The 27776-nt window shown below is 39.1% G+C and overlaps 1 protein-coding gene across 1 annotated transcript in view; it reads right to left on the bottom strand.

The window, feature by feature from the left end:
• mgat4b (alpha-1,3-mannosyl-glycoprotein 4-beta-N-acetylglucosaminyltransferase B) overlaps positions 1–27776 on the bottom strand; it is a 214790-nt gene that overhangs the window by 50568 nt on the left and 136446 nt on the right. The window contains exon 5 of the mRNA XM_060836944.1: positions 15339–15385. Coding sequence (XP_060692927.1) covers positions 15339–15385 — 47 coding nt within the window. The remainder of the gene's footprint in view (positions 1–15338; positions 15386–27776) is intronic.

The following is a 27776-nucleotide window of genomic DNA, read 5'->3' as shown; positions in this document are numbered from 1 at the left end:
CACTGGAGAAAGTCCAAAAATGGTCTAGGGATGATACCAGAATTGAAAGATAAGGATTATTGGAAATCCTGAACAGATGGAAGCATTTGTCTTCAGAAAAGTGGAAGCTTAGAATGATTTAACATTAAGAATGAGTTTTGTTAAGGGAGTTGTGGAGTGTTTGTTAATTTGTGGGAAAATCCAAAATTAGAGGCCATAAAGATAGTAAAGGTTACAGATACCCTTGGAACAGGTAGAACTTGAACCTTGGCCTCCTGGTCCAGTGGTAGGGACACTACTGCATCATAGAATTCCACCTTAATGGGATTTTATCAGGAGGTCATGCTCCTTGCACTCTGGTGTAAGTGCACTGGCAGTAAGCCAGCTTGGCTAGCTCACCTTCAATTTTTTTTTTGAGTTTATGCCCTTTAATTGGTTCAAGATGGGACCTGTCTCCAGAGAGAAGTTGCACTTCATCAAGCTGTCAGCCAAGCAAGGCTGGCAGTTCTGCATATCTACAACACCAAGCATGACCAGTAGGCACTGCCAATACCGCAAATATGGTCAAACAGGTGAAGTACTGTCACAGACCTGACATTCAGATATGTGCAGGATCTCGCTGCGGTAATGGAATGAGACAGGATAAGGTGGATCTGGAGGGAGGAAAAACTGCAAACAGGGCCTTCAACTGACCAACGGGCATCAAGATTAAACCTTTCCCATTACCTGTTACATCACAGACGCAATAAGATGAAGCTCTTAATTAAGCATTATAGTCCACTTAAGGATCTCCACTTGGCTAAAGCTAAAGCAGCCTTTTCAACCTGTCAAAGTTGAAGAGGGGCAGGCATAAAGACAGGTCCATCTGCCTCCTTTTCCACCCATGGGTGATTGATAAAGTCGAATCATTGCCACTAATACATTCATCAAGGAAGAAAGAGGAAATTCTTTTACTCCATGCTTAGCATACTTTAATACAAGAAGAAACTTAAGCAAAGGAAACTAGAGCACAAGAGAAAATCAAATAGAAATGTTTGATGAAAGGCTGAGATGGGGTAGATGGAAAGGGAATATAAATACCATTTGAGCAGTTTCAGTGCTGTATACTCTACACTACTATCCTGTCAGGGTCATGTCAAATAAAAACCTAAGAACAATTTAAAATGTCATGCTTCCATTCAAATAATGCTGAGAGGAGGAGATGAATAATTAAACAGGAAAAATTTAGAAAAGAAGATTCTTACATTTTCATTTACTTCAACAAATTCCTAGAAAACAAAGCTAATGTTTAAAATTTTTATCATTGCAATATGAATGAATCTTATGGAAACAGCAAGTTTTCTGGACTATAACACAGGAATTCTAATTATTGGCACGTTTCAGCGTCCCACATGCTGGTGCAAAGTTCAAAAAATAAACTGCTTACACTTGAAAATTTTGTGACACAGTCTTAGATTCAAAAGAGCCACTTGGATCTCATGCCTCCTGAGGTCAGGAGTTGACCCTTTCTTATTGTGTTGCAACAATAAATGATAAGTGAACTAGAAACTGAAACTTGATGCCTGAATACAGATGAGCTATCGCAATCATCAGAAAGATAGACTAATCAACAATCCCAAACAAGGCTGAACAGGTTTAGTTTACAATTATTCATTCACAGTCCGACTCCTCACACTAGAACTGAATCATTCTGAAAAATGAAGCTTGAAAACAAAGCACTGCCTGCCCTATGAAATAAAGACTACACATCCCATGGCACTGTATGGAAACAGAAGCAGAGCTCTGCCAAGTATCAGCATTTATCCTTCGCCAATATCACCAAAGGCAGATGATCTGACCATTGTCAATGCTTTTTGGGAGTTGTTGCACATTATTGGCTGTTGTCTTTCCCTAATTGGAATATTTCTAAAAGTGCTTCAATTTATAGAAAGGCACTTCTGCACACCCTGAGGTCATATAGAGTACTATATGTAGGTGCTAGACGTAATCAGGAAATTCTGTTTCCAAGAATAGTTTGGAGACTGGAGATTCTTTGGAGAGAAACCCATTAAAAACAGAGCAGCAACAGGATTTGGCTTTTAATTAAGCATTAACTGCCCACAGAAGGATCTCAATGTGGTCAAAACCAAGGGCCCTACTCCACTTCTCGAAATTGCAGACACATTGCCTGCTTTCACGCCATCTGCCACTTAAAACAATACAGGCAGTAACTTCATTAGAACACACTCCTCGTTCCCGTCCAAGCCACACACCATCCTAACTTAGGAATGCATCACCCTTCCTTTTCCAAACCGCAGTGTGTGTCTATTACACCACATAGGGTGCAGTGGTTCAAAAAGAGAGCTCACCATTATCTTCTTGGACAACTAGGATTGGCAATAAAATTTGCCCTTGGCTGAAATGACTATAGCTTGAGAATGAATGTAAAACAAAGATTTAACTATCTCCAGCTGAAATCTCCCAGTGTTAAAACCATCAAATTCTCAAGATTACAGAGTATAAAATATCATGCTTGTTCACTGAACAGCAGAGGATAACTCCACAAGAACCTGAAAATGTTTTTTTTAAATATCATTCAGCACGCATACCAGCAGAATTTTATTATGCATGCAGTTGTCCAAACAACTGCAAGCTATGTTTTTGTGGCTGACTGAGAATTTCACATTAAAACATTAATTGATACTGATCCGACATATGAGTGATGACTTTATGAGCAAGAATAATTATGTCGAATGTGCAATTTAAGTATCAATGTTTAAAGTGAAAGAAACTTTATTTTTGAAAGGCTGAGTAGGAATGGCAGAAAATATTTGAAAAATATATATTTGAGTGATTTATCACCACTTTCTAAGAAATTAGTCAATGAAATATATGAATTTGCATTATAATGAATATATTTTCTCACAAATTAGTTGGCAGAAATGTAGGACGACTGAGATAGAAGGGTATCAACCAAATTTCCCTGGAAGAATGTGAAGAACTTGAAAGCAAAAAGTGTGAACGTATGCAATGTGCCACTGAAGTGTAACCATCAAGTGTAGCACAAGAACAGCAGTTGAAATTTTATTATTAGCCGATCACCTGTGGCATTGGACATATGACAGAATATGTAATCATGGATTAGCACACAGATATCTTGAAAGAAACAGGACTAGATTGCATAGCTGTTATAAAAGTAAGCAGGTTTATTTGCTTATAAAGGTAGAGCGTAGAAAAATAAGAAAATTATGCTAAACCCTAATGAATTATTGATAAGCTTAGCTGAAGTATTCAGGGTAACACAATTTAGGAAGGAGTCAAGTCAGACATGTGGCAGAGAATTACTAGAATGGTAGTTGGGATGAGGGATTTCAATTGATGAAGGGGATTGAAAGAGCTGTGGTTTTTATCTTTGGAGCAGTTAAGATAAAGAGAGATGTAATGGAGGTAGTCAAGATCAGGAGAGGGCTTTGATTGTTGCTCCTTACTTTATCTTTTCCAGGGTCAGAGGATCAGCAACCAGAGATAATTGGGAGAAGAACCAGAATTAAGATGACAAGAACTGTTTTATGCAGTGAGCTCTGACGATCTGGAACACGTTACCTGAAATGTTCGTGGAGCACATTCAGTGGTGTTTTGAATGGGAATTGGTTAACTACTTGATAAGGCAATAATTGCAGGCCTATGGGAAAAGGAGGAGGATAGAGGACAAATTGGATAGCTGTTTCAAAGAGTTGGCACGCATTCACAGTAACTCAAAGTTCACCCACCAAAAGTATGATTCGAAGTGAAATAAAAAGTCAATGTTATTTATGGGTCTGAATTTTGTGATATATATGTTCAGGCACAGGGTAAACCCTCCTGCTTAATTTAAAACAGCAACATAGAAAAGATTTATCTCGTTTAGTAATCTGTGAAAATTCAAGTGACCAAAAACTATTTAAAGTAAAAAATTAACATTATTTTTTAAAGTATAACACAATAGTTAACCCACAACTATTTACATCTTCCTTCGCTAACCTATCTTTACCTTCCCTTCTTTAATACTATATCAATAAAACTCCCAAATAAGATTTACAGGGAAATTCATATTTTAAAACCAGCCAGCAGTTGAATCTCCTCTCTCTCGCTCTTTGTTGTGATTGGCTCTCCAGGTCAATGTTGATGTTTTTCTTCATGTAAACAGGTACCTCTCAGAGTTCTGACTAGCAGCCTATGTCTGTTGGACTTGTGGCAGTTCTCCTCCCACCTGTTCAATTTTCCTCGGTCTTATACTTCAAAGAGTAAAAGTTATTTGAAAAACAGAAACAGGCGTTCATATGAATTTGGAAGGTGGCACTTCCGCCAGGTAAAGAAAAAAATCAACGTGTTTCTTCCTGATATATGTATCTATGATATTGATCTTAGCCTTCCTTGTGTAGCGACATCATACTTTGTCATGAAAACGTGGAAGAAGTTTACAATAAATTGGATTGGATTTGTGGTGGCCTTTGACCCAGAAACGGAGGAGAAAGGAAAATTCATACAACTTTATAAACAATTACACAAACATTTTAAAAATTGTTCAAAAAGACTTTAAGAATATATATTGTATGTAATTGGATCAATTATATTTTTTGGATAATGAGAAGAATTGTTCCATTGACTTGGCAACCCATAACCTGAAAGCAGAACCAACAGGAAGTTGAAATACAGAGGCAATGTTGCAGAAAGTACAAAGAAAAAAGGCAACAGCTGAACAGCAAAAGTGGCCAGCAAATTGAGTCAGAGAATTGGATTTCTGAACAGTTGGAAAGCATATTTAAGGCAGTGCCACTATTTCTTACATTTTTAAAGGTCCACAACTGGACATACTATGCAGAGGTAAAGGTAGGGGAGAAAGTGAGGTCTGCAGATGCTGGAGATCAGAGCTGAAAATGTGTTGCTGGAAAAGCACAGCAGGTCAGGCAGCATCCAAGGAACAGGAAATTTGACGTTTCGGGCATAAGCCCTTCATCAGGATTCCTGATGAAGGGCTTATGGCCGAAACGTCCAATTTCCTGTTCCTTGGATGCTGTCTGACCTGCTGTGCTTTTCCAGCAACACATTTTCAGAGGTAAAGGTAGTTCTAGTAAACTTGCTCTGTCATGACTGATGGGTGCTGTGAGTTGAGAAGTCCTGCAAGTAAGTTAATCATTGATTGCACAGGGAGAGCTCCGTTTATGTAGAAGCTGTTGCCTATAGATGCTGTCAACCATCAAAGGAAAGGGAGTGGAAGTCTTAAGAAATCACTGAGCTTGGAAAAACTTTGTGGCTGAAATGGGTTTCATATAGACAGTGCACTGCTGATAAAATCTAAGAGATCCACTTTTGCTATATCTATTCTTCCAGCTGTAACTATTGGTGTATATCAACTGTGATTTATTTTGCTTAATTTGCACAAATTAATTTTAAATATAGCTTAGCAGTTTACTGTCAACCATCATCTAATCAGTCCATTCTCAACAGCAGTGTTTCTACTACAGTAACCACTCAGCACTCTCCTTTCAAAATAGTATAAATTGTTGGTTTTTCCCACAAACTGATATTCTTGAAAATTATCCTGATGAAAAGATAAAGTTTTCAGAAAATGTAACTTTTTTCAGTAATTCTCAAGATCTATACAACCAAACAAGAGAGTGAAATTGTGTTTGGTGATCTCGTTATTTGGGAGTAATTTGGCAAAGTCTTTGCAGAAATGGATTCTATAAGGAGTGTTATAAACCCAGCCAATTCAATCTGCAATTCAGCTATGCGACCTTAAACCAGCGAAGGTGCAGCCACAAATGGTGAAATACTAAGATTGGGATTGCACAAGAGGCCAGAAGCAGCTAATGCAGAGAGCCCGGAGGATTTTTGGGCTGGTCAAAGCTTCAAAGTTGGGAGAGGGGACACAACAGATAAAATTCTCATCCTTGTTTTAAATCTAAGAATTCAAAGCTGTATTAGCTACATTGTACAATGGCGTTTTCTCTACTGAAGGAAATAAGAACAAAAGCAAAACTAAAAGGATTAACATCCTTTACAGATACTGATCTTATGCATTCAAACATTTGTTTTAAATTAATGTTCAGCATGGGAGCACCACTAGCAAGAATATCATTTATTTCCCTCCCATAGTTGTCCTTTGGAAAGTTTCTGGTATGCTATCATTCTTGAGCTAATTCAGTCCATGGGGTGAAGATGCTCCCACAACGAGCACTTCAAGGCTTTTGCACTGACCAACAAACATTCAGTTGAAGTGATATGTGTGCTGTTCTGACACACTTTAGATCTTAGCCCGACTAGCAAGCAGAGAACACAAGCTTTGAAGATGTCAAGCTACATCATCCATCCAGTAGATGGCACACACTGCAGTCATGATGCACTAGTAGTTAAGAGAATAAATGTTTAAGCTACTGGGTGAAGTCCTAATGAAGTTGACAGCAGCTTCCAATTTCCAACTGCACCCATCCAATGTGGCATGTCGCTCCTTTCAGTTTTCATAACACCCAGTAACTAATCAGGCTCTATCTTCCATCTTCATCCATCCATTCAGCACAAAACAACTTTTGAATGTCCTTAAAGACACCAAATCATTAAACCAATCAACTCCACAGCCTGAAAACAAAACCCAAGAGCGCAAGTTGAATGTTCAATGTCCTGTTATCAACCTCTTGTGAAAAACACTGGATTTCACTATTTAATATAATTTGAATGACTGTTGTAAACAGACATGGATTTTAGTTTCAGAGGCACAAGGAAAAAGGTAACAGGGCTGAAAAGTGGAATGATATAGTGCCGCGAGAACCATTTCATCTGCTTATTAATTCAGAGCATCAGCAGCAATGTTTGCAGCACAGATGGTTAGTTCACTACACTGTTTTGTTTCAGCATTGCAGACAAGGGTCTACAACAAACATTGGTGGTGTCTATACCTTGACCTAGATTTCATCTTTTACAAAAAAAAAAGCATCCTCAACAGAAGGCAATGATTAATGCTTACAATTAAGGGGCAGTTCACTAGCACATTCCAAATGGAAAATACGGTAAAATCACAAACTCCTGCTGTTTATCTAGTATCTCAAGAATAGGAAATGTTGTTGACTGCTAAAATACCCTGCAATTAATTTAAACATGGTCTTAGGCTTTCCAATGGCAAGTACGTCAAAAGATAAGACTAGCAGTGATAAAAATAATCAAAAGGACAAAACCAAATGCTCTGTATCCAAATGTCCATAACATCTGAAATAAAATCTTATGAACTGATAGCACATTTAAACATCACAGAATCACAGATATGTTGTGGCTTAGAATGAAGCCATTTAGCCCACCATGTCTGCTTATTAATGGAGAATCATTAGATAGTGCCAATCTCTTGCTTTTCCCTATACTTTTGCACTTTTTAAAAATTCAAAAAATCAGCTTATACCCCCTTGAATGATCTGATAGCCAGTACAGGGACATGGCTGCAGGGCAACATAGAGTGGAATTTAAATATTGAAGGGTACATAACATTTAGGGAGGATAGAATAGAAGAAAAAGGTGGAGGGATGGCTCTCTTAGTGAATAATGGTAGCAGTAGGTTAGAGAGAGATGATTCAAATTCAGGAAACTAAGATTTAGTAGCAGTTTGGATAGAAACAAAAAATGATAAAAGGAAGAAATCACTTTGGGGAGTGGGGGTATACAGGCCTTATAACAGTAGCCAAATGGCAGGAGTATAAAGGAAAATACAGTGGGAGCGTGAACTGGAATATCAGATAGACAAAGGTTGGCTAGATGAGTTTGTTGAATTTGAGAGATAATTTCTTAGAACAGCACGTTCTAGTCCTGCCTCGGACAACTGCCTGTGTGGAGTTTGCACATTCTCAGCGTGTCTGTGTGGATTTCCTCCAGGTGCTCTGGTTTCCTCCCACAATCCAAACGTGCAGGTCAGGTGAATTGACCATGCTAAATTGCCAACAGTGTTAGGTGAATTAGTCAGGGGCAAAATTAGGGTAGAGCAATGGGTCTGGGTTGGTAACTCTTTGGAGGTTCAGTGTGGGCTTGTTGGTCTGAAGGGCCTGTTTCCATACTGTAAGGAATCCAATCTAATCAGAAATCAGGCTATATTTGACCTGGTATTGTGCAACAAGATAGGATTAATTTATTACCCGATAGTGAAGGTGCCCCAGATAGCAACAGTTATATGATTAGATTACTTACAGTGTGGAAACAGGCCCTTCGGCCCAACAAGTCCACACCGACCCGCCGAAGCGCAACCCACCCATACCCCTATATCTACCCCTTACCTAACACTACGGGCAATTTTAGCATGGCCAATTCACCTGACCCGCACATCTTTGGACTGTGGGAGGAAACCGGAGCACCCGGAGGAATCCCACGCAGACACGGGGAGAATGTGCAAACTCCACACAGTCAGTCGCCTGAGGTGGGAATTGAACCCAGGTCTCTGGCGCTGTGAGGCAGCAGTGCTAACCACTGTGCCACCGTGCTGCCCGCAATCAGTTTGAGAGAGAGAGAGACAAATGGGTCCAAGATTAGTATTTTAAACTTGGAAAATTAAGGCAGGACAATAGGCAAAACATTATAGTACTGATTCAATGATGGCAATGCCATTAAATGTCAATGAGTGACGGTTAGATTCCCTCTTTTTGGAGATGGCTATTGTCTGGCACTGCTTTTTAATCCACTCAGGATGGAGGTGTCATTCACTGGGCCAGCATTTTATGCTCATTCTTAACTACCCTTGAGAAGATGACAGAATTGCCACTTACCAGCCCAAGCTTGGATTCTATTCAAATGTTGCTGCATTTGGACATAGACTGTTTCAGTATCTGAGGAATAGCAAATGATGCTGAACATTGTTCACGGATGATTGCACATCTCCAATTCTGACCTTATAAAGCGAGGAAGGTTTATTGATGAAGCAGCTGAAGATTAATAGACCTAGAACACTATTCTAAGGAACTCCTTGAAAGATATCCTGGAGCTGAGATGATTGTCCTCCAGCAACCACATCTTACATGCCAGGTATGACTCCAACCAGGGGTGTAATTTCCCAATTCCGATTGCCAGCTTCCTTAACGCCAAATTTGGTCAAAAGTAGCCTTGATATCAAGTATAGTCACTTTCACCTTACCTTTGGAGTTAGACTCTTTTGTCCATTGAACCAAAACTACAAAGAGGTCAGGAATCAAGTGGCCCTGGCAGAAATGAATGCCTATGAGCAGGTTATTACTAATTAAGTGCTGCTTGAAAGTACTGCTGAATGCACATTCCAACACTTCATTGATGATTAAGAATAAACTGATGGGGTAGTAATTGGCCGAGTTGCTCTAACCTAATAATGACATCAAGATGCTAGTAAAATTAATGAGAATCAGTGGTTAAACTTGTCACCTAACACAATGGAAAATTTTTGTAGCTATTGGAGGCCAATAATCTCAAGAGGACATCACTTCAGGAATTCCTCAGTGTCCTAAGTTCAAGGATCTTTAGCCATTTTGTCAATGACTTTCCTTTCAATGCAAGAATAGACGTGCGAATAATCACTGATATTAGTATTCAATACAATTCGAAGCTTCTTAGATATTGAAGTAGTCTAAGCCCATATGCAGCAAAACTCAGTTAGTATTCAGGCTTGAGCTTAGAAGTGTCAATTTGTACCATACAAGTGCCAGACAATGGTCATACAGAACAATACAAAATCTAACCACAGCCCTGCTGAAGTTCAATAACATCTGCAAAGCTGAATCTTTTGCTACTGACATCCTAAGAGTTACCATTGACCAGAAGCTTATCTGGACTGGCTATATAATAAATCAGAGGCTAGGAATTCTGCAATGAATAACTCACCTTCTGACTTCCCAAAACCTGTCCACCATTCTTAAGGCTCAATGCAAAAATGTGATGAAATACCCTCTACTTGTCTTTTGAATACAGTTCTAACAACACAAGTGGCTTGACACCATCCAGGGCAGGCAAAAGTGAGGACCGCAGATGCTGGAGACCAGAGGCTGCATAAGAGTGGTGCTGGAAAAGCACATCAGGTCAGGCAGCATCCGAGGAGCAGGAACATCGACATTTCGGGCAAAAGCCCTTCATCAGGAATGAGGCCGGGGAAGCAGCTCACTCGAGTGGTATAGGTCACCCTCATGCAATATTGACTTATGGACTTATTGAGGAATGGACGTTTAATTTTCAAAAAGCAAAGCTGAATTGAAATGTCCAATGACTACTTCTTTGCTGTCAAAACATGGAATGACATGAGGCTCTGAAGATTGATGCATGCTTGGACAAGAGATGAATATGCAAATAAACATTTGGGACATCTTATTGAGAAGTCATTAAAAATCAACAAGCCTGACCTGTGGTTTAATGGTTGCCCCTATCAAACTTTTAACAGAAACTGATTCAAAATAGATTTACAACCCCCTTAGATTCAGAGTAGATCTCCAAGGAGTGGAAAGGAAACCATTCTGTCATACTGATATGCGAATGAGTGCAACTTGGACATGACTGTACATCCAAATTGTTAGAGACCACATTAGGTCATTGAAAAACACAGATACTAATGGTTAAAGAATAATAAATAGGTTTCTGATACAAGATTAACTGAACCTACTTACCAGGCTCCTTTGACAGCACTATTCAAAGCACCTGGATTACTGCATATTATGGTTCCCATATTTAAAAAACAACGTACTGACATCGGAGGCTGTGCAAAAGTGATTCACTTGGCTGACTCCTCAGATAAAGCAGTTGATTTTCAACAATTCACAATTTCAGATAGTGTACCAAAGTACTCCACAGAAAATGGCACACTTTTTGAAATTGGTCACCCTTGAAATGCAGTAAACACAGCTGTCAACTTACGCATAACAAGCTCGTACAAGGAACAATGTCTGGACATGAATTCCAATCTGATTGCTGAACTATCATACACATCTTTGAATTGTGCAGTGGAGCCTCTGTTTAAATGTCATGGGCAGGAAGCGCCTTGTTTAAACAGCTCTGGTACATATGACGTATTCTGCTTGAGATACAAGTCAAATTCATTGACTGGAATTTAAAGCTATTGCTCACGTCAAAAGGAGCTCGAAAAGTTGGTAGCTTGAAATTCTGCACATTCCTCCATACATGTAGAACTGCCACTGGGTGGGCAGCAGGTACCAGGAACAGCATCCACTGAGTCCAATTTTATGATCCCACCAGTCTACCAATCTAGCCCAACGGGAATGTAAAATACAGCCCAGTCTCTGATGCGTTTCAGATGCCGGGATTTCATTGTAGACCCAAACAGAAAATTCTAGATCTGATACATCTTAACAATTTTGGGGCTGAAATAATATTCCTATTTGGATTTTTATGCTGATCATTCCCTCAGTGCTGCACTGGGAGTGCCACACTGGATGATGGGACCAAATGACTTGAATGGAGCTCAAATATATGACTTTGAGGTACAGAAGAGTGTGCACCTGAGATGACAGGACTGTCAAACTCCCAAACTAATCATGGGACTGTCCTATTTTTATTCAAAAAAAGTCATTGGCAAACTAGGCAAGTATTTTCTATAGTTTTTATAAATCAAAGGTGACTTCATTGAAACCTACAAAATAAATAAAAGGTTAGACAAGGGAGATGGACATAAGATGTCTTCCCTTTTTGGGAAGTCTACAACTATATGTCACAATTTAAAAATATGAACAATACCATAAAGATGGAGGTTAGGATTTGTTTTACTCAGAGTGTGGTTACCTTTACAACTCTCCACCCCAAAGGTCCATGGAAGCTCCGTGTTCAAGTAGATTTAAAAAAAGGTTAATAAATCTTTGACAGTTATTGGGATAATGTGGCTCAAAAGGCACTGAAGAATTTGACCCACTATGATAAATGACAGAACAGGCATGATATGCTGAATGGCCTACTCCTGTTCTAATATTCCGATCAGGGCTACCCACTGCTGACATCATTGGAGGCTCGGCTATACATCAGCAATGCTGTGGGATGTAGGCTGAAGTACATTCAAGTGTTGGTTGACCAGCATAAGCTAATTAAAGAATACAACTAAATGTACTTTAGCCCTAAAACCATTACCTGATGAATCAATTCTGTAATCCACCAACATGTGGTGTCCAATAAAATCCTAATGCCTGGGGTTTCCCACAGACTAAAAGTAACTCAACTTGTATTTCATAGGTCGCTGCATCCCCACAGAACAAAACAAAATTTGTTTTCCCATCTTCTTCATCAATACCAATGAGTTTTCAGGATTTGTTGACAAATTTCCCTACTTTAATAATTAATCAATGAGTAGAGAATGGGACTGCCAAGAAGGGGGGCAATTCAGGCCATTGTGTCTATGCCAGCTCTTTGAAAGGCTGTCCAATTAATCTCAAACCCCTGCATCCTTTTCAAATGTACAACCAATTCCTCTTCTGAAATTTACGATTGAATCTATTACCACTACCCTTTATGGTGGCACATTCAAGTTCACAGCTCCTGGATCTTATATGATAATGGAGAGAACCAGTCACTCAGTCATAGAGATGTACAGCATGGAAACAGACCCTTTCGGTCCAACCGTCCATGCTGACCAGATATCCCAACGCAATCTAGTTCCACCTGCCTGCACCCAGCACATATCCCTCCAAACCCTTCCTATTCACACATCATCCAACTGCCTTTTAAATGCCGCAGTTGTATTAGCCTCCACCACTTCCTCTGGCAACTCATTCTATACACGTACCACTCCCTACATGAAAATGCTGCCCGTTAGGTCTCTTTTATATCTTTCCCTTCTCACCCTAAACCTATTCCCTCTAGTTCTGGACTACCCCATCCCAGGGAAAAGACTTTGTCTACTTATCCTACTCATGTCCCTCATGATTTTATAAACCTCTATAAGGTCACCCCTTAGCCTCCGACGCTCCAGGGAAAACAGCCCCAGTCTGTTCAACCTGTCCCTATAGCTGAAAACCTTAACCCTTAGCAACATCCTTGTACATCTTTTCTGAACCCTTTTAAGTTTCACAACATCTTTATGATTGAAAGGAGATCAGAATTGCACACAATATTCCAACAGTGGCCTAACCAATGTCCTGTACAGCCGCAACATGACCTCCCAACTCCTGTACTCAATACTCTGACCAATAAAGGAAAGCATACCAAATGCCTTCTTCACGATCCTATCTACCTGTGACTCCACTTTCAAGGAGCTATGAACCTGCACTCCAAGGTCTCTGTTCAGCAACACTCCCAAGGACCTTACCATTAAGTGTATAAGTCTGCTAAGATTTGCTTTCCCAAAATGCATTTATCAGAATTAAAATCCACCTGCCACTTCTCAGCCCATTGGCTGATCTGATCAAGATCTTGTTGTAACCCTCTTCACTGTCCACTACACTTCCAATTTTGGTATCAATAAACTTACTGACTATACCTCTTATGCTCACATCCAAATCATTTAAGTAAATGACAGAAAGTAGTGTATCCAGCACTGATCCTTGTGGCACGCCACTGGTCACAGGCCTCCAGTCTGAAAACAATCCTCCCCACGACCCTTGCCCTTCTACCTTTGAGCCGGTTCTGCATCCAAATAGCTAGTTCTCCCTGTATTCCGTGTGATCCAACCTTGCTAACCAGTCTCCCATGGGGAACCTTGTTAAATGCCTTATTGAAGTCCATATAGATCACACCTACTGCTCTGCCCTCATCAATCCTCTTTGTTACTACTTCAAAAAAACTCAACCAAGTTTGAGAGACATGATTTCCCACGCACAAAGCCATGTTGACTATCCCTAATCAGTCCTTTCCAAATACATGTACACCCTCTCCCTCAGGATTCCCTCCAACAACTTGCCCACCACCAGTGTCAGGCTCACTGGTCTATAGTTCCCTGGCTTGTCCTTACCACCTTCCTTAAACAGTGGCACCTCACCTGTGACTATTGATGATACAAATATCTCTGCAAGAGGCCCAGCAATCACTTCCCTAGCTTCCCACAGAGTTGTAGGATACATTTGATCAGGTCTTGGGGATATATCCACTTTTGTGTGTTTCAAGACATCTACCACCTCCTCACCTGTAATATGGACATTTTTTTGCTTTAAGATGTCACCATATATTTTCCCACATTCTGTATCTTCCATAACCTTTTCCACAGTTAGTACTGATGCAAAATACTCGTTTAGTATCTCCTCCATCTCCTGCGGCTCCGCAAAAAGGCTGCCTTGCTGATCTTCAACACTGACTCCCGAGTTACCCTTTTGTCCTTAATGTATTTGTAAAAACACTTTGGATTCTCCTTAACTATTTGTCAAAGCTATCTCATGTCCCCCTTTTGCCCTCCTGATTTCCCTCTCAAGTATACTCCTACTTTCTTTATACTTTTCTAAGGATTCACTCGATCTATCCTGTCTATACTTGACATATGCTTCCTTCATTTTCCTTAACCAAACCCTCAATTTCTTTAGTCATCCAGCATTCCCTATACCTACCAGCCTTTCCTTTCACTATAACAGGAATATACTATCTCTGGACTCTTATCGTCTAATTTTTGAAGGCTTCCCATTTTCCAGCCTTCGCTTTATCTGCGAACATCTGCCCCCAAACAGCTTTCGAAAGTTCTTGCCTAATACCGTCAAAATTGGCCTTTCTCCAGTTTAGAACATCAACTTTTAGATCTGGTCTATCCTTTTCCATTTTAAAATAATAGAATTAGGGTCACTGGCCCCAAAGTGCTCCCCCACTGACACTTCAGTCACCTGCCCGGTCTTATTTTCCAAGAGTAGATCAAGTTTTGCACCTTCTCTTGTAGGTACATCCACATACTAAATCAGAAAACTTTCTTGTACTCCTGGTGACAAGAAATTGTTACCAAGCCCCAATTACTGTAGATAATGTATACATCTCACCACATCCTTCAATCCATTCCCTCGTCCCCTGTGGAAGTGACTTTGCCACTGAACCATTAACAGTGTTTCATCAAAGCATCAGAATTAACTGCAGCAAATCTCATGTCAATAAAATTCTAGGTTTCATGCACTATTGGGGTGAAATAGAGAAGATGTAGGGCAAACTGACTGTTTTCCTTTTTCATTTATGAAAATTGACTTTAGATGTAAAGCAAGAATCTGTTTCATCTCCTCCCAGTATTTCCATTCATTCTTGGAGTCTGGATACTAACATGCAAATGTTAAATTATTTAACTACTTCTAGTTAAGCATAATAACAATGAAAGGCTAACAACAACATATTGCCTTTAACTTTGAAAAATACAAACAGAAAGGGGTATAGTGCAGCAAAATTATTTGAATCAAGAAAATCCATCATTTCTAAAGTGTCAATACACAGATTAAAAAATGAAAATTACTTACAAACTTTTGAGATTTTCTGCAACACTATTTACATATGGTAAATCTGTCTGCAAAAGAAAAATGCAAGAACAAAGTAAGTGATTGAGCATTGACAGAAAGCAGAAATGCTGGAGTCAGCTTGTTTTGATATCACGCAGGGATCATCATCACATCACATGTTCTCAACTCAAAGGATATTGTTGTCTCTTTCCGACCCCTCAGTCGTCGATTAGGAAGAAAGAAAGAATGAACCAACATTTTGGTGCAACATAAGGAAAACAGTTTCTCTTTTGGCTTTTCCCTGTTAAGAACTAAAGGTTTTGCTAAACTCTTGTCAGAGTTTCACTGAGAGGGGGAGAAACGTTGCCATTCCAGAGAGGGTTGCAAATCTTTGGAATTCAATATTCCAAAGGACTGTGGTTGCACAGTTGATGTGGACATTCAAGTTGGAGATTGACAGATATTTGAATACTAAAGTGTATGGCAAGAAAGTTCTTTCTGAATGGCAACAGGGCCAATGGATTTTATTTGGAAGTCAAGGCTCCAGGTTTCATATTTCAATTCTAAATTTACAGCATTTAATCTGTAACAAATCAGTGATGCATTTACACTAATCTGAAACTATCCCAGCAATTTACTAGAATTCGAATGAACGTGATAACTATTTGACTCAGAAATATCTTGCATTACCAGTTAAGAAAAAAACCTAATCGCATTTTGTTTGAAATACTGTGCAAGATACCTTTGCTTTCTACATAATCATTTTCAAAGACCTCTAGCCGCTAAACTATAATTGGTCAGAAGGACAGGAGTGACTAGTTTCTAAAGCTTAATTTGACAGCAAAATAGAAACTGCATTCAATAATCATAATCTCAACCAATGAGAGACCTGATCCCTCCAGAATGATTCTGTCACATTGAGCATGTTGGGACAGAAAGGTTAGTCTATTTGGCTGAAATATCGTGAATTAAGTAGCTTGCCATTGACTGTTTTCCGGTCTGCTCCATTCTGCAAGACAACAGCAAACTCTGACATAGTTGCGGTTTTCCTTTGAGAATCACGATCTTGAGTTAGTTCCCACCTCCATGGAGCACCCAATGACAATAAGGGTGGTCTGATCAGTTAGCTTTCCATTTCAAAATACTGTTGCACAAATGATAGAATGCAGCACAAGATGAGGACAGAGTCATAGAGATGCTCATCATGGAAACAGAGGTAGTGGGATGTTGGGTTCCTGGCCTTGGAAGTCAAGTTCAAGTGACCTATCAACATTTTACTTGCCCTACATCGAACAACAATGGCAACAACTTGATTTATATATAATTAATTTAACACTAGTAAGCATTCCAATGCCTATGCTGAAGGTTTATCATTTAAAATTTGCTGCAGAACCACACTTGGAGATATTAGGACAGGCAAATCAAACTTGATCAAAGAATGAAGATAAAACTTCTCAGGAGTATTTCAGTGTTAGAAAGGTAGAGTGGTTCAGGGAAGGGATTTTAGAGCTTATATAGCTGTCAACACAAGAGTGAAGTGGTAAATATCAGGGATACACAATTAATCAAAATTGGAGGTTAGCAATTTGGCAAGACGGTACAGCTGATGGAATTTATTTTATTATGTGATCTGATGCCAAACAATAAGTTTGGGTTCAAGACAGACAGGTCATGGCACAGATATAGTATTAGACCATAAGAACACAAGAATTAGGAGCAGAGCTAAGGAATTCAGCTTCTTAAGCCTGCATCACCATCAACAAAACCATAATTGGTCTCGTATCAGCCTCAACTTCACTTTTATGCCCACTTTCCGTAACCCTTCAATCCATTAGCGGTCTATCTCTCAAAACTAATCAGTGTCCCAGCATCCACCACACTCTGGGGTACTGAATTCCATACATACATGACCCTTTCCACAATGAACTGTCTTCAAGCCTCAATTATTCTCATTATTTATAAATGACTGGGATAATGCATAGAAAGCTATATATCCAAATTTGTTGATGATACAAAGCCAGAAGTCACATGACACCAGGTTATAGTCCAACAGGTTTATTTGAAATCACAAGCTTTTGGAGCACTGCTCCTTCGTCACTTCACCCAGTCCAACACTGCCATCTCCACATCATGACACAAAGTTAGGCAGCACTGTAGATAGTGTAGGTGGTAGCATAAAATTACAGCGGGATATTGATACACTAAGTGAATGGGTAAAACTGGGACAGATGGAGTTCAATGTACGGAAATGGGAGATTATTCATTTTGGACTGAGAAAAAACTGATCAAGATACATTCTGGATGGTATGAAGTTAAATATAGAGGATGGCCCAAGACCTATGGGGTTAAGGTGTATAGATCTTGAAAATGCTATGTACAGGTACAGAAAATAATCAAGCTAATGGAATGCTAAACCTTCATATCTAGAAGACTGAAATATAATGACGCAGAAGTTATGCTGCATCTGTACAAAACCCTGGTTAGACTCCACTCTGAGTACTATGAGCAGATCTGGGTAGCGTCATTTAGGAAAAGTTGATTGACCTTTGAGGGAGTACAACATAGGGTTACAAGAGTGACACCTGGGCTTCATGGTTAGGTTATGAAGAGAGATTATACAAATTAGACTCGTTTTCTCCAGAACCTGGAAGGATAAAGGGTGAGCTGATCAAAGCCTTCAAGATAATTAAGGTAAACAAGCAGGGTATTTAAAGATAAACTATTTCCACTGGTTGGAGATTCTAAACCTGAGGAGCACAGTCTGAAAATTAGGCCAAAACATTCAGGAGAGATATTAGGAAGCACTTCTACACATAAAAGGGGGGTAGTTACTTCTACAAACAGCAATGGATGCTGGACCTACTGTTAATTTTAAATCCAAGGTAGATAATTTTTTTTTGTTAAGCAAGGTATTAAGGTAAATTGGCCAAAGGCAAGTGTATTAAATTAGGCCACAGATCAGCCACAATCTCATTGAATGGCAAAACAGGCAAGGTGCTGAATGACATTCTCCTGTTTATATGTTCTTTGGAGAAGTACTACCTCTTCATCTGTTTTAAAATATACTACCCTTTGTCTTAAAACTAGATTTCCCCACAAGGGGGACATTCAATTTATGTCTACAATGTCAATTCCCGTTTAGCATCTAGTATACCTTGATTCTATATCTTCTCATTCTCTCAAGTAAGTTTGGGCCTTCTCTATTCAAAATCATTTCTTAAGACAAATCCCTCATTGCTGGAATCAATTGACTGAATCTCCTCTGAACTGCTTCCAATGCAACTACATCCCCTCAAGCAAGATGATCAAAACTCTACATAATACTCCAGGTGCAGTCTCACTTCTACAGTTGTATCAACACTTTCCTACTTGTACATTCTATTCCTAGGGAAATAAATGCTAAAATCCCATTTGCCAACTTATTGCCTGCTGTACTTGCATACTAGATTTCTGATTCCTGCATCAAGTCACCCAGATTTCTCTGCACTGAAACACTCTGAAGCTTGACTTTTACCTCCTTGTACTTTATTCCTATAGAGATTTTCCCCCAACTCCACTAGGTATTCAAATTAACATTTTTGATAGATACAGAAAACAATCTATTTTAATTGCCTATGACACAACATATCCTTGATATCCTTCCATCGGGTGCAGCACAAGAACTAACCTTCTCAGCTTAGATTTTACAATGAACTTTGCAGAATTACAAATTATTTCAATCATAAGATGACAACATGCTTAGCAATGATAAATGCCAGGCCAGATCTATTACCTACAACATGACTCAAAGTCAACATTATCTGTTCCCTGAAATACTGTTCATCTCTTGGTCTTAAAATTAATACAATGAGACTACAACATTCTTTCAGTTGGTTTCCTTCTTGTATCAGTACAGGCAATTTTCACTTCAGTCATACTTCCTGATCATTTAATTTCTTGATTTCAACCAGTTATTTTTGGATTTTTCCCTTCAGATTAGGGCATTAGAAATATGGAATGAGAAAAGCCTATTTGTCCAACAACGACACACTACATCATCATGGACTCTACCGTCCATTTAATGTCCTGCCTCCCTGAATTCAACTCCAAAATTTAATCCTTTAGTATTTAATAATTTATAAGAAACTTCAGTACAAATGCTTCCTGATCGCTAAAAATTAAGCCGAACAATTCTCCATCTGTTGTGAAAATGCATGCCGTTATTCTGATTACAATGTATTATAACATTATATTATGACAGAGATAGACAGCCAAATCAAATCAGCCTTCCTATCCCTGAATTCATACCACAATAAATTAAAACTTGCATGCTCTTCAAAATTAATCCCAATGATGGTTCCTAACTAGACATTTTGAATAACAGTACCAGACTTATTGAATAATTGATATCAGACACCAGGTTTCTAGCATAAACAAAAAAGATTTAACGATTTATCAATACAGTAGCTCTTGCAGAACAAATTAAATCACAAGGCAAACTAACTAATGACTGTGATTTAAAACCAGTCTTTGAGTTTAACCCACATTCTCACAGATGGACAGTCGAAATGGCCACAGTTATGGGATAAATGAAAAAAAAAGGAGAAAAATAATGTAACTAGCCAGGTTATTTAAGCAAACTCCATGATCCATAACATCACTGGTATATGGCATTATATCTTGCTTGGTTTCTGAAGACACCCAATGAATGCAGATAGCTTCCAGTAGGCTCCAAGGAATATTCAATTAATTCTTCTAACTGGAGACTCTATTTTTGGAATTTTCAATAAATTGATAATGAGGCAATAAGGGAGCAATTAAACCTCCATCCTAAAGCAGTGATAGCCAAAATTCTTTTGACTTAAACACAGCTTAACAGAGTTTCTCTTTTTAGACTGGCTAGGATTGTCTCCCTATGAAGCCCCAAGTTAATGTACATCTGTTTGAGCATGATGCCTCCCTGAATGGAAACATCTATACAGCATTATTTGAACAAGAATCAATTTGAAATTAACTTCCAGGCATGGGTTAATTAACAACTATCAAACATGGTTTAATTTTTTTTTAAATTGGCTCAGAGTCCAAAGGTCACCTTTAGCTCTCAACTCAGTTCACAGCAGCAAACCAAAAATTACTTCAATAAGTTTTAACATGAAGGTCTCAATAATTGGGTTATCTATTGTATAATTTTTATTATACACATGTTCCATATGGAATGACTGCAAATTCTTTGGTCTGTTGTTATTTAAAGAAAAGCACAGACCAAAATAGTGGAGAATTTCCATCTGAATTTAAGTTTCCTGTGATATTGCTCTCACACGTATCATAGAGTTATAAAGGGTGACTGTAAACTGGTTATTGTTAAGTCAGGGTACCTTTATCCACTTTACAACATTGGTGGGCCTCATTAAGATGTATCTGAAAAGGATACGCTGGTAAATCTGACCCCACCAAAAAGGGTAACCAACCAGAAATTGGGCAGAAGTAGGTGCTTATGTCTTAAAATATACAAACTGTAGATAGAGACATAAGCCTTAAAGGGGAAGATAAAGTACATGCTATGGCCAGTGGTACAAATTGTGAGGAAACTCTACCGAAACACTTAACTAAGAAGTGGCCCGAGTGGGCAAACCTTTGTTATAAACTGGCAGTGTCCACAATCCAAGGGCCACAATTGCTTGGAAAAATTTCATCATTGTTCAGGGAAGCATGCTCCTAAAGTAGCTACAGCCATAGCCAGTTGTATGAAACAGTTCCACTGAGATCTTAAATTTAAAGAAACATACAGCGAAAGAGGAGAAAGTTAGTGCCAAACAATAAATCGAGAAGACTTTGGGGGGAGAGGGAGACAGGGATCCTCAGACTTAATAAGAATTTAAAGGGTGCTATGTTAGAATTAGAAAGAAGCCATTTAAAGCTCCAGAAATAGCAGTACTGCAGCCAAAATACGGGACAGTTTCAGGCTCAGTTTAAGAAGGTCAGTTTAAGTAGAAACAGATCAGGAAACAGCGCTGACCAGAGAAACATGGATGAGCTTGAAGAACAGTGTAAAGATCTGCAAGGGATGAGCGGAATCCTGGAACCAAGCCAGTAAAAATAAATAAGCTCACTCTGCTGATCACTCAAACTGCCATAGAAAGTTTGACCAATTGAAATCATAACTGTTGATCGAGAAGGGCTTTTGTCACCGTGGGACCCCGAGGGAATAGCACCCACATTTTAGACTCGAAGGATATAGTGGAGGTAGTACATCACCCTGAGCTGTGAATGGGAACTGAAAATGTGTTGCTGGTTAAAGCGCAGCAGGTCAGGCAGCATCCAAGTAACAGGAAATTCGACGTTTCAGACAAAAGCCCTTCTTCAGGCTTTTGCCCGAAACGTCGAATTTCCTGTTCCTTGGATGCTGCCTGACCTGCTGCGCTTTAACCAGCAACACATTTTCAGCTCTGATCTCCAGCATCTGCAGACCTCACTTTTTACTGTGAATGGGAACCCCCACTTTTCCAAACTTTAATCCCCAAATCCCCCAAACCCCTATAGACTACACCTCCATCACTCGTTCCTGTCTCAGTGCGTCCTCCTATTTTGATAAAACGTCTGACCCTGAAGCAACCTGAACCCCCATTCCCCAGGGAGAGAAAAACAGTTAAAGTTTCGAGTCTGATATAACTCTTCAGAACTGCAGAGACTGGGAAATGTAGATTCGTATGCTGGTGATGAGGGGGAGGAAGAGCAAGTGTAACAGATTGATTTTTCTGCACCTTAGATGCTGCCTGACCTGTGCTTTTCCAGCACCACTCTAATCTAGACTCCGTTTTCTAGCATCTGCAGTCCTGTTTTTACCAGATTGCAAAAGTGCCCAGAGCAAAAGTCAAAGGCAGTGCTAAGGGTGATCAAGGAAGGACTGAGATGTAAAATAGGTGTAAATAGTCTCAGTAGAGTGGACCCCTATTCTCACCTATCATTTTACGTCATTGCCACTTCCTTAGTCTTTTGTTCTGGGCACCCTCTCCATCTGTTCCACTCACTCCTCTCAAAATTTCCAGTTCTGACTGAGAGCCATAATGAAACGTTAACTGTTTCTTCTTCAACAGATGTGGCAAGACATTTGAGCTCTTCCAGTATTTTCTGTTTTCATTCCTACACCTTTTTGATTATTTGAGTTCAAAAACAATTGGTAACCCAAATAAAGTAAGATAAACAGATTGAAAAATGTCCATATGATGTTCAATTGTTTTCTTGCAGTGTATTAGTGTTCACAGACAACACAAGTCTCCTCCTATAAAGCAGACGCAAGTAAGACTGAAGCTTGCAAATCACTAATCCACAAAATTACTCTCATCGACATTCAAATCAGTATACGTTTGTTAACACTGAAAACATAAAACTCATTGAAAATGTGTTCCTTTTCAGATTTACAGCTGCCCACCCCTGAGTTGTATTTCAGCATTAGCAATCAGCTTCCCACATTAACAAAGACCGAAAGGCAGTATTTACTATCATACATTAGTTGCCTGAACCAACAAACTCTGACAAATCATGGATTACTAATTTTGTTTTTTAAACTATACTGTTTCTCAAATTGACCTTACTTTGAAGATGATCTTGAGGCACCAATTGTCAGAAAGTGAACCAAGTCTGTTATCACCAGTGAAACAATTTTCAAACCAATAGGATGAAAAATAAAGTCCTGTTTAAGTTAAATGCACAGAAAATTGTCCCTCATAAAACCCATGATTTTGCCCACTGAAATTGCAGAATTGACCGAGAATTATTACTCAACATAATCTGCTGTGGTAAAATTATATAAAGCTCTAGTCAGGTCCCATCTGGAATCCTGCACACTGCATCTCAGGGTGAATTTATCAGGCTTAAAGAGAATACAGGAGAAATGCTTCAGAATGAAACTACGCCTAGTGATCTGGTCAGGATGGTCACACAGTGGTCTAATTCAGCAGACTCAAATTCTGATGACCCTTACTAAATGCTCCTGCATTCTGGCCCCTTTCTACAAGGGAGTGGTCAAAGCCCAATTTTTAACATTAGCACTTTGCCCAATCAAGGCCCGGAAGTGGCCAAACATTTATAAGTGTCAGCTCTGGTGCAGTGGTTAGTACTATTGTTTTGAGTGAGAAGCAGAGGGTTCGCGATGCCACCTTTTGGATAGCATTAAAGGAAAGGCCTCCCTATTGTGTGAAAATGAAGAACCTTATAGCACAATTTTGAGACCATGGGATTTTAAAAGCATGTAAACAAATTTCTGTACAGCTCTTCACTACAAATGGAACTTAAAAAAAGAAACTAAAACCATATCCTCCCCCTTTACCCCACACAATTAGAAATATAAATTAAATTTACACATCACTGTCTACTTTAGAACCCAAGTTGCCATATCATAACAATATGAATGTTCATCACAAAGTCTACTAACATAAATTATTTTCATTGCTATAATATCACAGACTTATACATATGGGCTTTGTGCTTACTGATGCTACTGTCCATTACAAAACACATCTGAATGACTCCATTGCTCCAAGGCAGAGTATCTATTTGTCACATGCCATAACAGTCCTGCTCTCCCTCAGTAGGATCGGTGGCAACAATGCACCCACCAGATGTCCAGGATTAAAGTGGGATCAAAGCCAAAAGGTAAACATTGGTGGGTATGGGGGTCTCTCTCTCTCTCTCTCTCTTTCTCACACACACACACACACACACACACACACACACACACACACTCCTTCAAAAGGGCTTTCAAACAAGGTGAGTGATGACATTTAAATATTTAAATTCTGCTACAAATTCCTCACAGACAGACATACCCTTGTAACTGCAGCATGAGAGACCCTGGCAACTTTATTTATAGTTAGAGAAGGGAGTTAAAGATTGCTTAAATGGAGAGTGGATCTATTTTTAGGTCAGGTTTATTTCTTAGAAAATTTGGTCACGTTTTGAGGCTCAAGGGATTGATTTTATGTTGAAACAATTGTAAACTATACAAACAAATGTGCCTTAACCACTGAGCAAACATTTGTTCATGGAAATATCCCCTGGTTAAAGAGGCTACAAATCAGCTAACACATTAGTTGTGCATCGAAAGGAGTAGATTTCAAATTTGTAACTGCTGGCTTACAGCCAGATAATCAGAAAATGGACATAGTCGATTATTTATATGGATAGTAATCAGGGAGCTGTATGTACATTAGCAATACAGGTACAGTACAGCAACTTCACATTTAAATATTTCAGAGTAAAGAATCACAGCTGAAAATGTGTTGCTGGTTAAAGCACAGCAGGTTAGGCAGCATCCAAGGAATAGGAAATTCGACGTTTCGGGCATAAGCCCTTCATCAGGAATGAGGAGAGTGTGCCAAGCAGGCTAAGCAGTGAGAGAGAGAATCACAGACAAGAATGAAAAAGGAAAATAGTTGTGAAGAAGGAGTAGAAATCAAGTGCACAAGAGGTCAGCGGGCTGGACAGCCAATTATCTGCAAAAGAGGTGACGTTTTTCCCTGCAAACTTCCACCTAATATGATGCAAGGTGTGAGAGTTATACATATTTTCATATCAGTTATTTCAGAAATAGTTGCACATGGGTTGGTCTGGGTGTGTGGGGTTTAATGATTTAACTTCTCTGTACTTCTGTCTTCCTGATTTTATAAAAGTAAAAGAGTGGAAAGCTCCTTGGATGATAATGGGAATTTGCTTACATTGAACAGAGTGTTATGAAGTTGAAGGCATGTATTGTACCTTTAAGGGAGAGTGAATGCTATTTTGTACTGAGAGCTTACAAGCACCTGACATATGACTAACTAGCAGTCTCAGTGTACTGGAGATTTGAAAATATGCAATGTTTGGCTGTGAAATAGACACCCGAGTTGGTTGCTATTTTGATGGCAATTCAAATTTAACCAGCTTAAATTATGCCCCAGGATACTAAAGCTCAATTGAGTTTCAATTTATTCTTTTGTCAACATGGAACCAATGAGACAAGCCGACATTGGGGGTATAAAGAAGGCAGGCAGTTTGAAAGCCAGGCAGCAACTACCATTTGAAAAACTCTATCAAAGGTACCTTTTCGTATGAAATATATTTGCAGTAAAAGAAAGACGACGACCCAGGGAGATCTTCAGCTGAAAGACAGACAGACACCAAGGTGACAGCCGATGTATGGTTCTGAAATTAAGTTGGTGTAATTTTAGTAAGTGTTGGAGGCAGATAATAAGTAGTTAAGAGAAGGGTGGGGCATAGGATTGTGAATAGCTGTGGTTTAACATTCACTTTTAAGAGTTAAAGTATAAATTTATATTATATTCTTTAGACAGTGGAATTTGGGAGTTCTCTGACACTCATTTTAACAGATTACGAGGCAAGGTGAGCTTTTCTGGGTGTTTGTTTTAATTAACAGAAGGATTTAATGCTGTGTCGTAGCAAGAGTTAAAACTGGAGTGTTAAGATTGCTTTCTGCAAGCAGGATTGGGAATTAGTTTTTTTAAACCTAGAGGAAAAACTCATGGCTTTTAGTTTTCATTTTGAAGAGGTCCGGGAAGTTAAAATGTGTGAAACAGGTTTTCCTGAAGAAAGGAGAAGAAAGAAAACAGTTCAGAACTGTTAGGAAATAGGTTACTTCAGTGTAAGGATTTTAGCTTGGATGTTCGAGACCAGAAGTATTTGATTAGAATCCTAAAGGGATTATTTGAAATTTAGAAAGTCTAATCTCAGTTGTGTGACTAATCATAGATAAGGTTATCAAACTCTCAGGACAATAAGCTGAAAAAAATAGTTAAATTAAACTTAGAGGTGAAATAGAAAGCAAAATCTCATTTGTTTAAGTACTGTAATATTGTGTTAGATGGGATTGAATTTTTAACTGAATGTTTTAAAACCGTCTAATTGTGTAAGATACAAGTAGACTAGTTTATTCTATTTTATCTTTTCTTTTGTGTAATAAATTTCAGTTTTATTGTTAAAATCAAGTCTGTAATCTAGTGTGCTTATGTTTCAGTGAGAGACCACCTTACAAAAAAGATACATTTCAGTCTGGGATTGGCCTTATACCACTCTCACAGATCCTAACACCAGCCCCTTTCACACCAAAACAGCAAAAACTCTGATGCCCCCTCCAAAATTCTGGATCCCACAACCCCCTGATACTGCCAGATTCGGCCCTTGAAATCATTCAAATTTCTACAAGATCTAAGGGTTTCCTCCTCGGGTATTTCTGCATATTTTTGCCTCAGAAGTATCGTTTCCATTGCCCACAAACCCAAAGACTGTGTTCAAATCAAATCCTCCTGTCCCCAAAACCATTTTATCAAACTCTGAAACCTGCTTCTCAGGCCCCTAGGAGATAGTCCTGTGAAGAGTGATGAGTCTAATGTACCACCAATCCTCACACTTTTTCTAGTCCTCCTCAGTAACATTAGCTTGCTTAATTGCCCGATTTTCGCAACAGGAAACATTTTATATATTCACACAGACACCCAACAAAGTCTAGTCACTGCCCAAATCTCAATTACAGTATCAAATGCAAAAATAAATGTTTTGAAACTAAACAGTCAACTTTAGGACCAAAGCTTTATTTTGCAACTATTTCTCTTGATACTTCTTCTTGAAGCTTCTCCAGACTCCACCACAACTCACTGACTTCTGTTGCAATAGCAAATGCCCCTGTGCAAACAATAGTTGAACTGTACAAAAGGTTGATTGTAGGATTCTAAGGAAGGCAGCAACCCAACAATTCTGCTAATGACCGTAACCCTACAGAGTTGTGCTTATGATTTGGAGATGCCGGTGTTGGACTGGGGTGTACAAAGTTAAAAATCACAACACCAGGTTATAGACCAACAGGTTTAATTGGAAGCACACTAGCTTTCGGAGCGACGCTCCTTCATCAGGTGAAGGAGCGTCGCTCCGAAAGCTAGTATGCTTCCATTAAACCTGTTGGACTATAACCTGGTGTTGTGCGATTTTTAGAGTTGTGCTTATGGTTGTGTGTGAACTTTAAGCAAGTGACAGTAACTAACAAAAGTCACCAATTAAAGTATGGCCTTCATCTAACAAAAGCAGCATTTGCCACAATCTTCATTCTCCCGCGTGACCCTTTTATCAAGACTCTGTAATCTGGATCCAAATGAATTTTGTAACTTTTGCAAAATTTTTATTCGTATTTTGTTTTCTCATTTGGTGGTAACAAGACTGCTATCTTTGGGTGGCATGGTGACTCAATGTTTAGCATCACAGCTTCACTCAGCACCCAGGACCATAGTACAATTCCAGCCTTGGGTGACTGTGTGGAGTCTGCATGTCCTCCCTCTGGCTGTGTGGATTTCCGCCAGAAGCTACAGTTTCTTCCCAACATCCAAACGGTGTGCAGGTTAGGTTGATGGGCCATGCTAAATTGCCCTGTAGTGCAGACTAAGTGGCTTAACCATTGTAAATGTTGGGCTCATGGGGAGAGGGTGGAGGAGTGCTAGT

Source organism: Hemiscyllium ocellatum, chromosome 16 (assembly GCF_020745735.1).
Source record: "Hemiscyllium ocellatum isolate sHemOce1 chromosome 16, sHemOce1.pat.X.cur, whole genome shotgun sequence".
In the NCBI taxonomy this organism is placed as follows: domain Eukaryota; kingdom Metazoa; phylum Chordata; class Chondrichthyes; order Orectolobiformes; family Hemiscylliidae; genus Hemiscyllium; species Hemiscyllium ocellatum.
The sequence above is the reverse complement of the archived record's forward strand: the minus strand, read 5'-3'. Positions and strand labels throughout refer to the sequence as shown.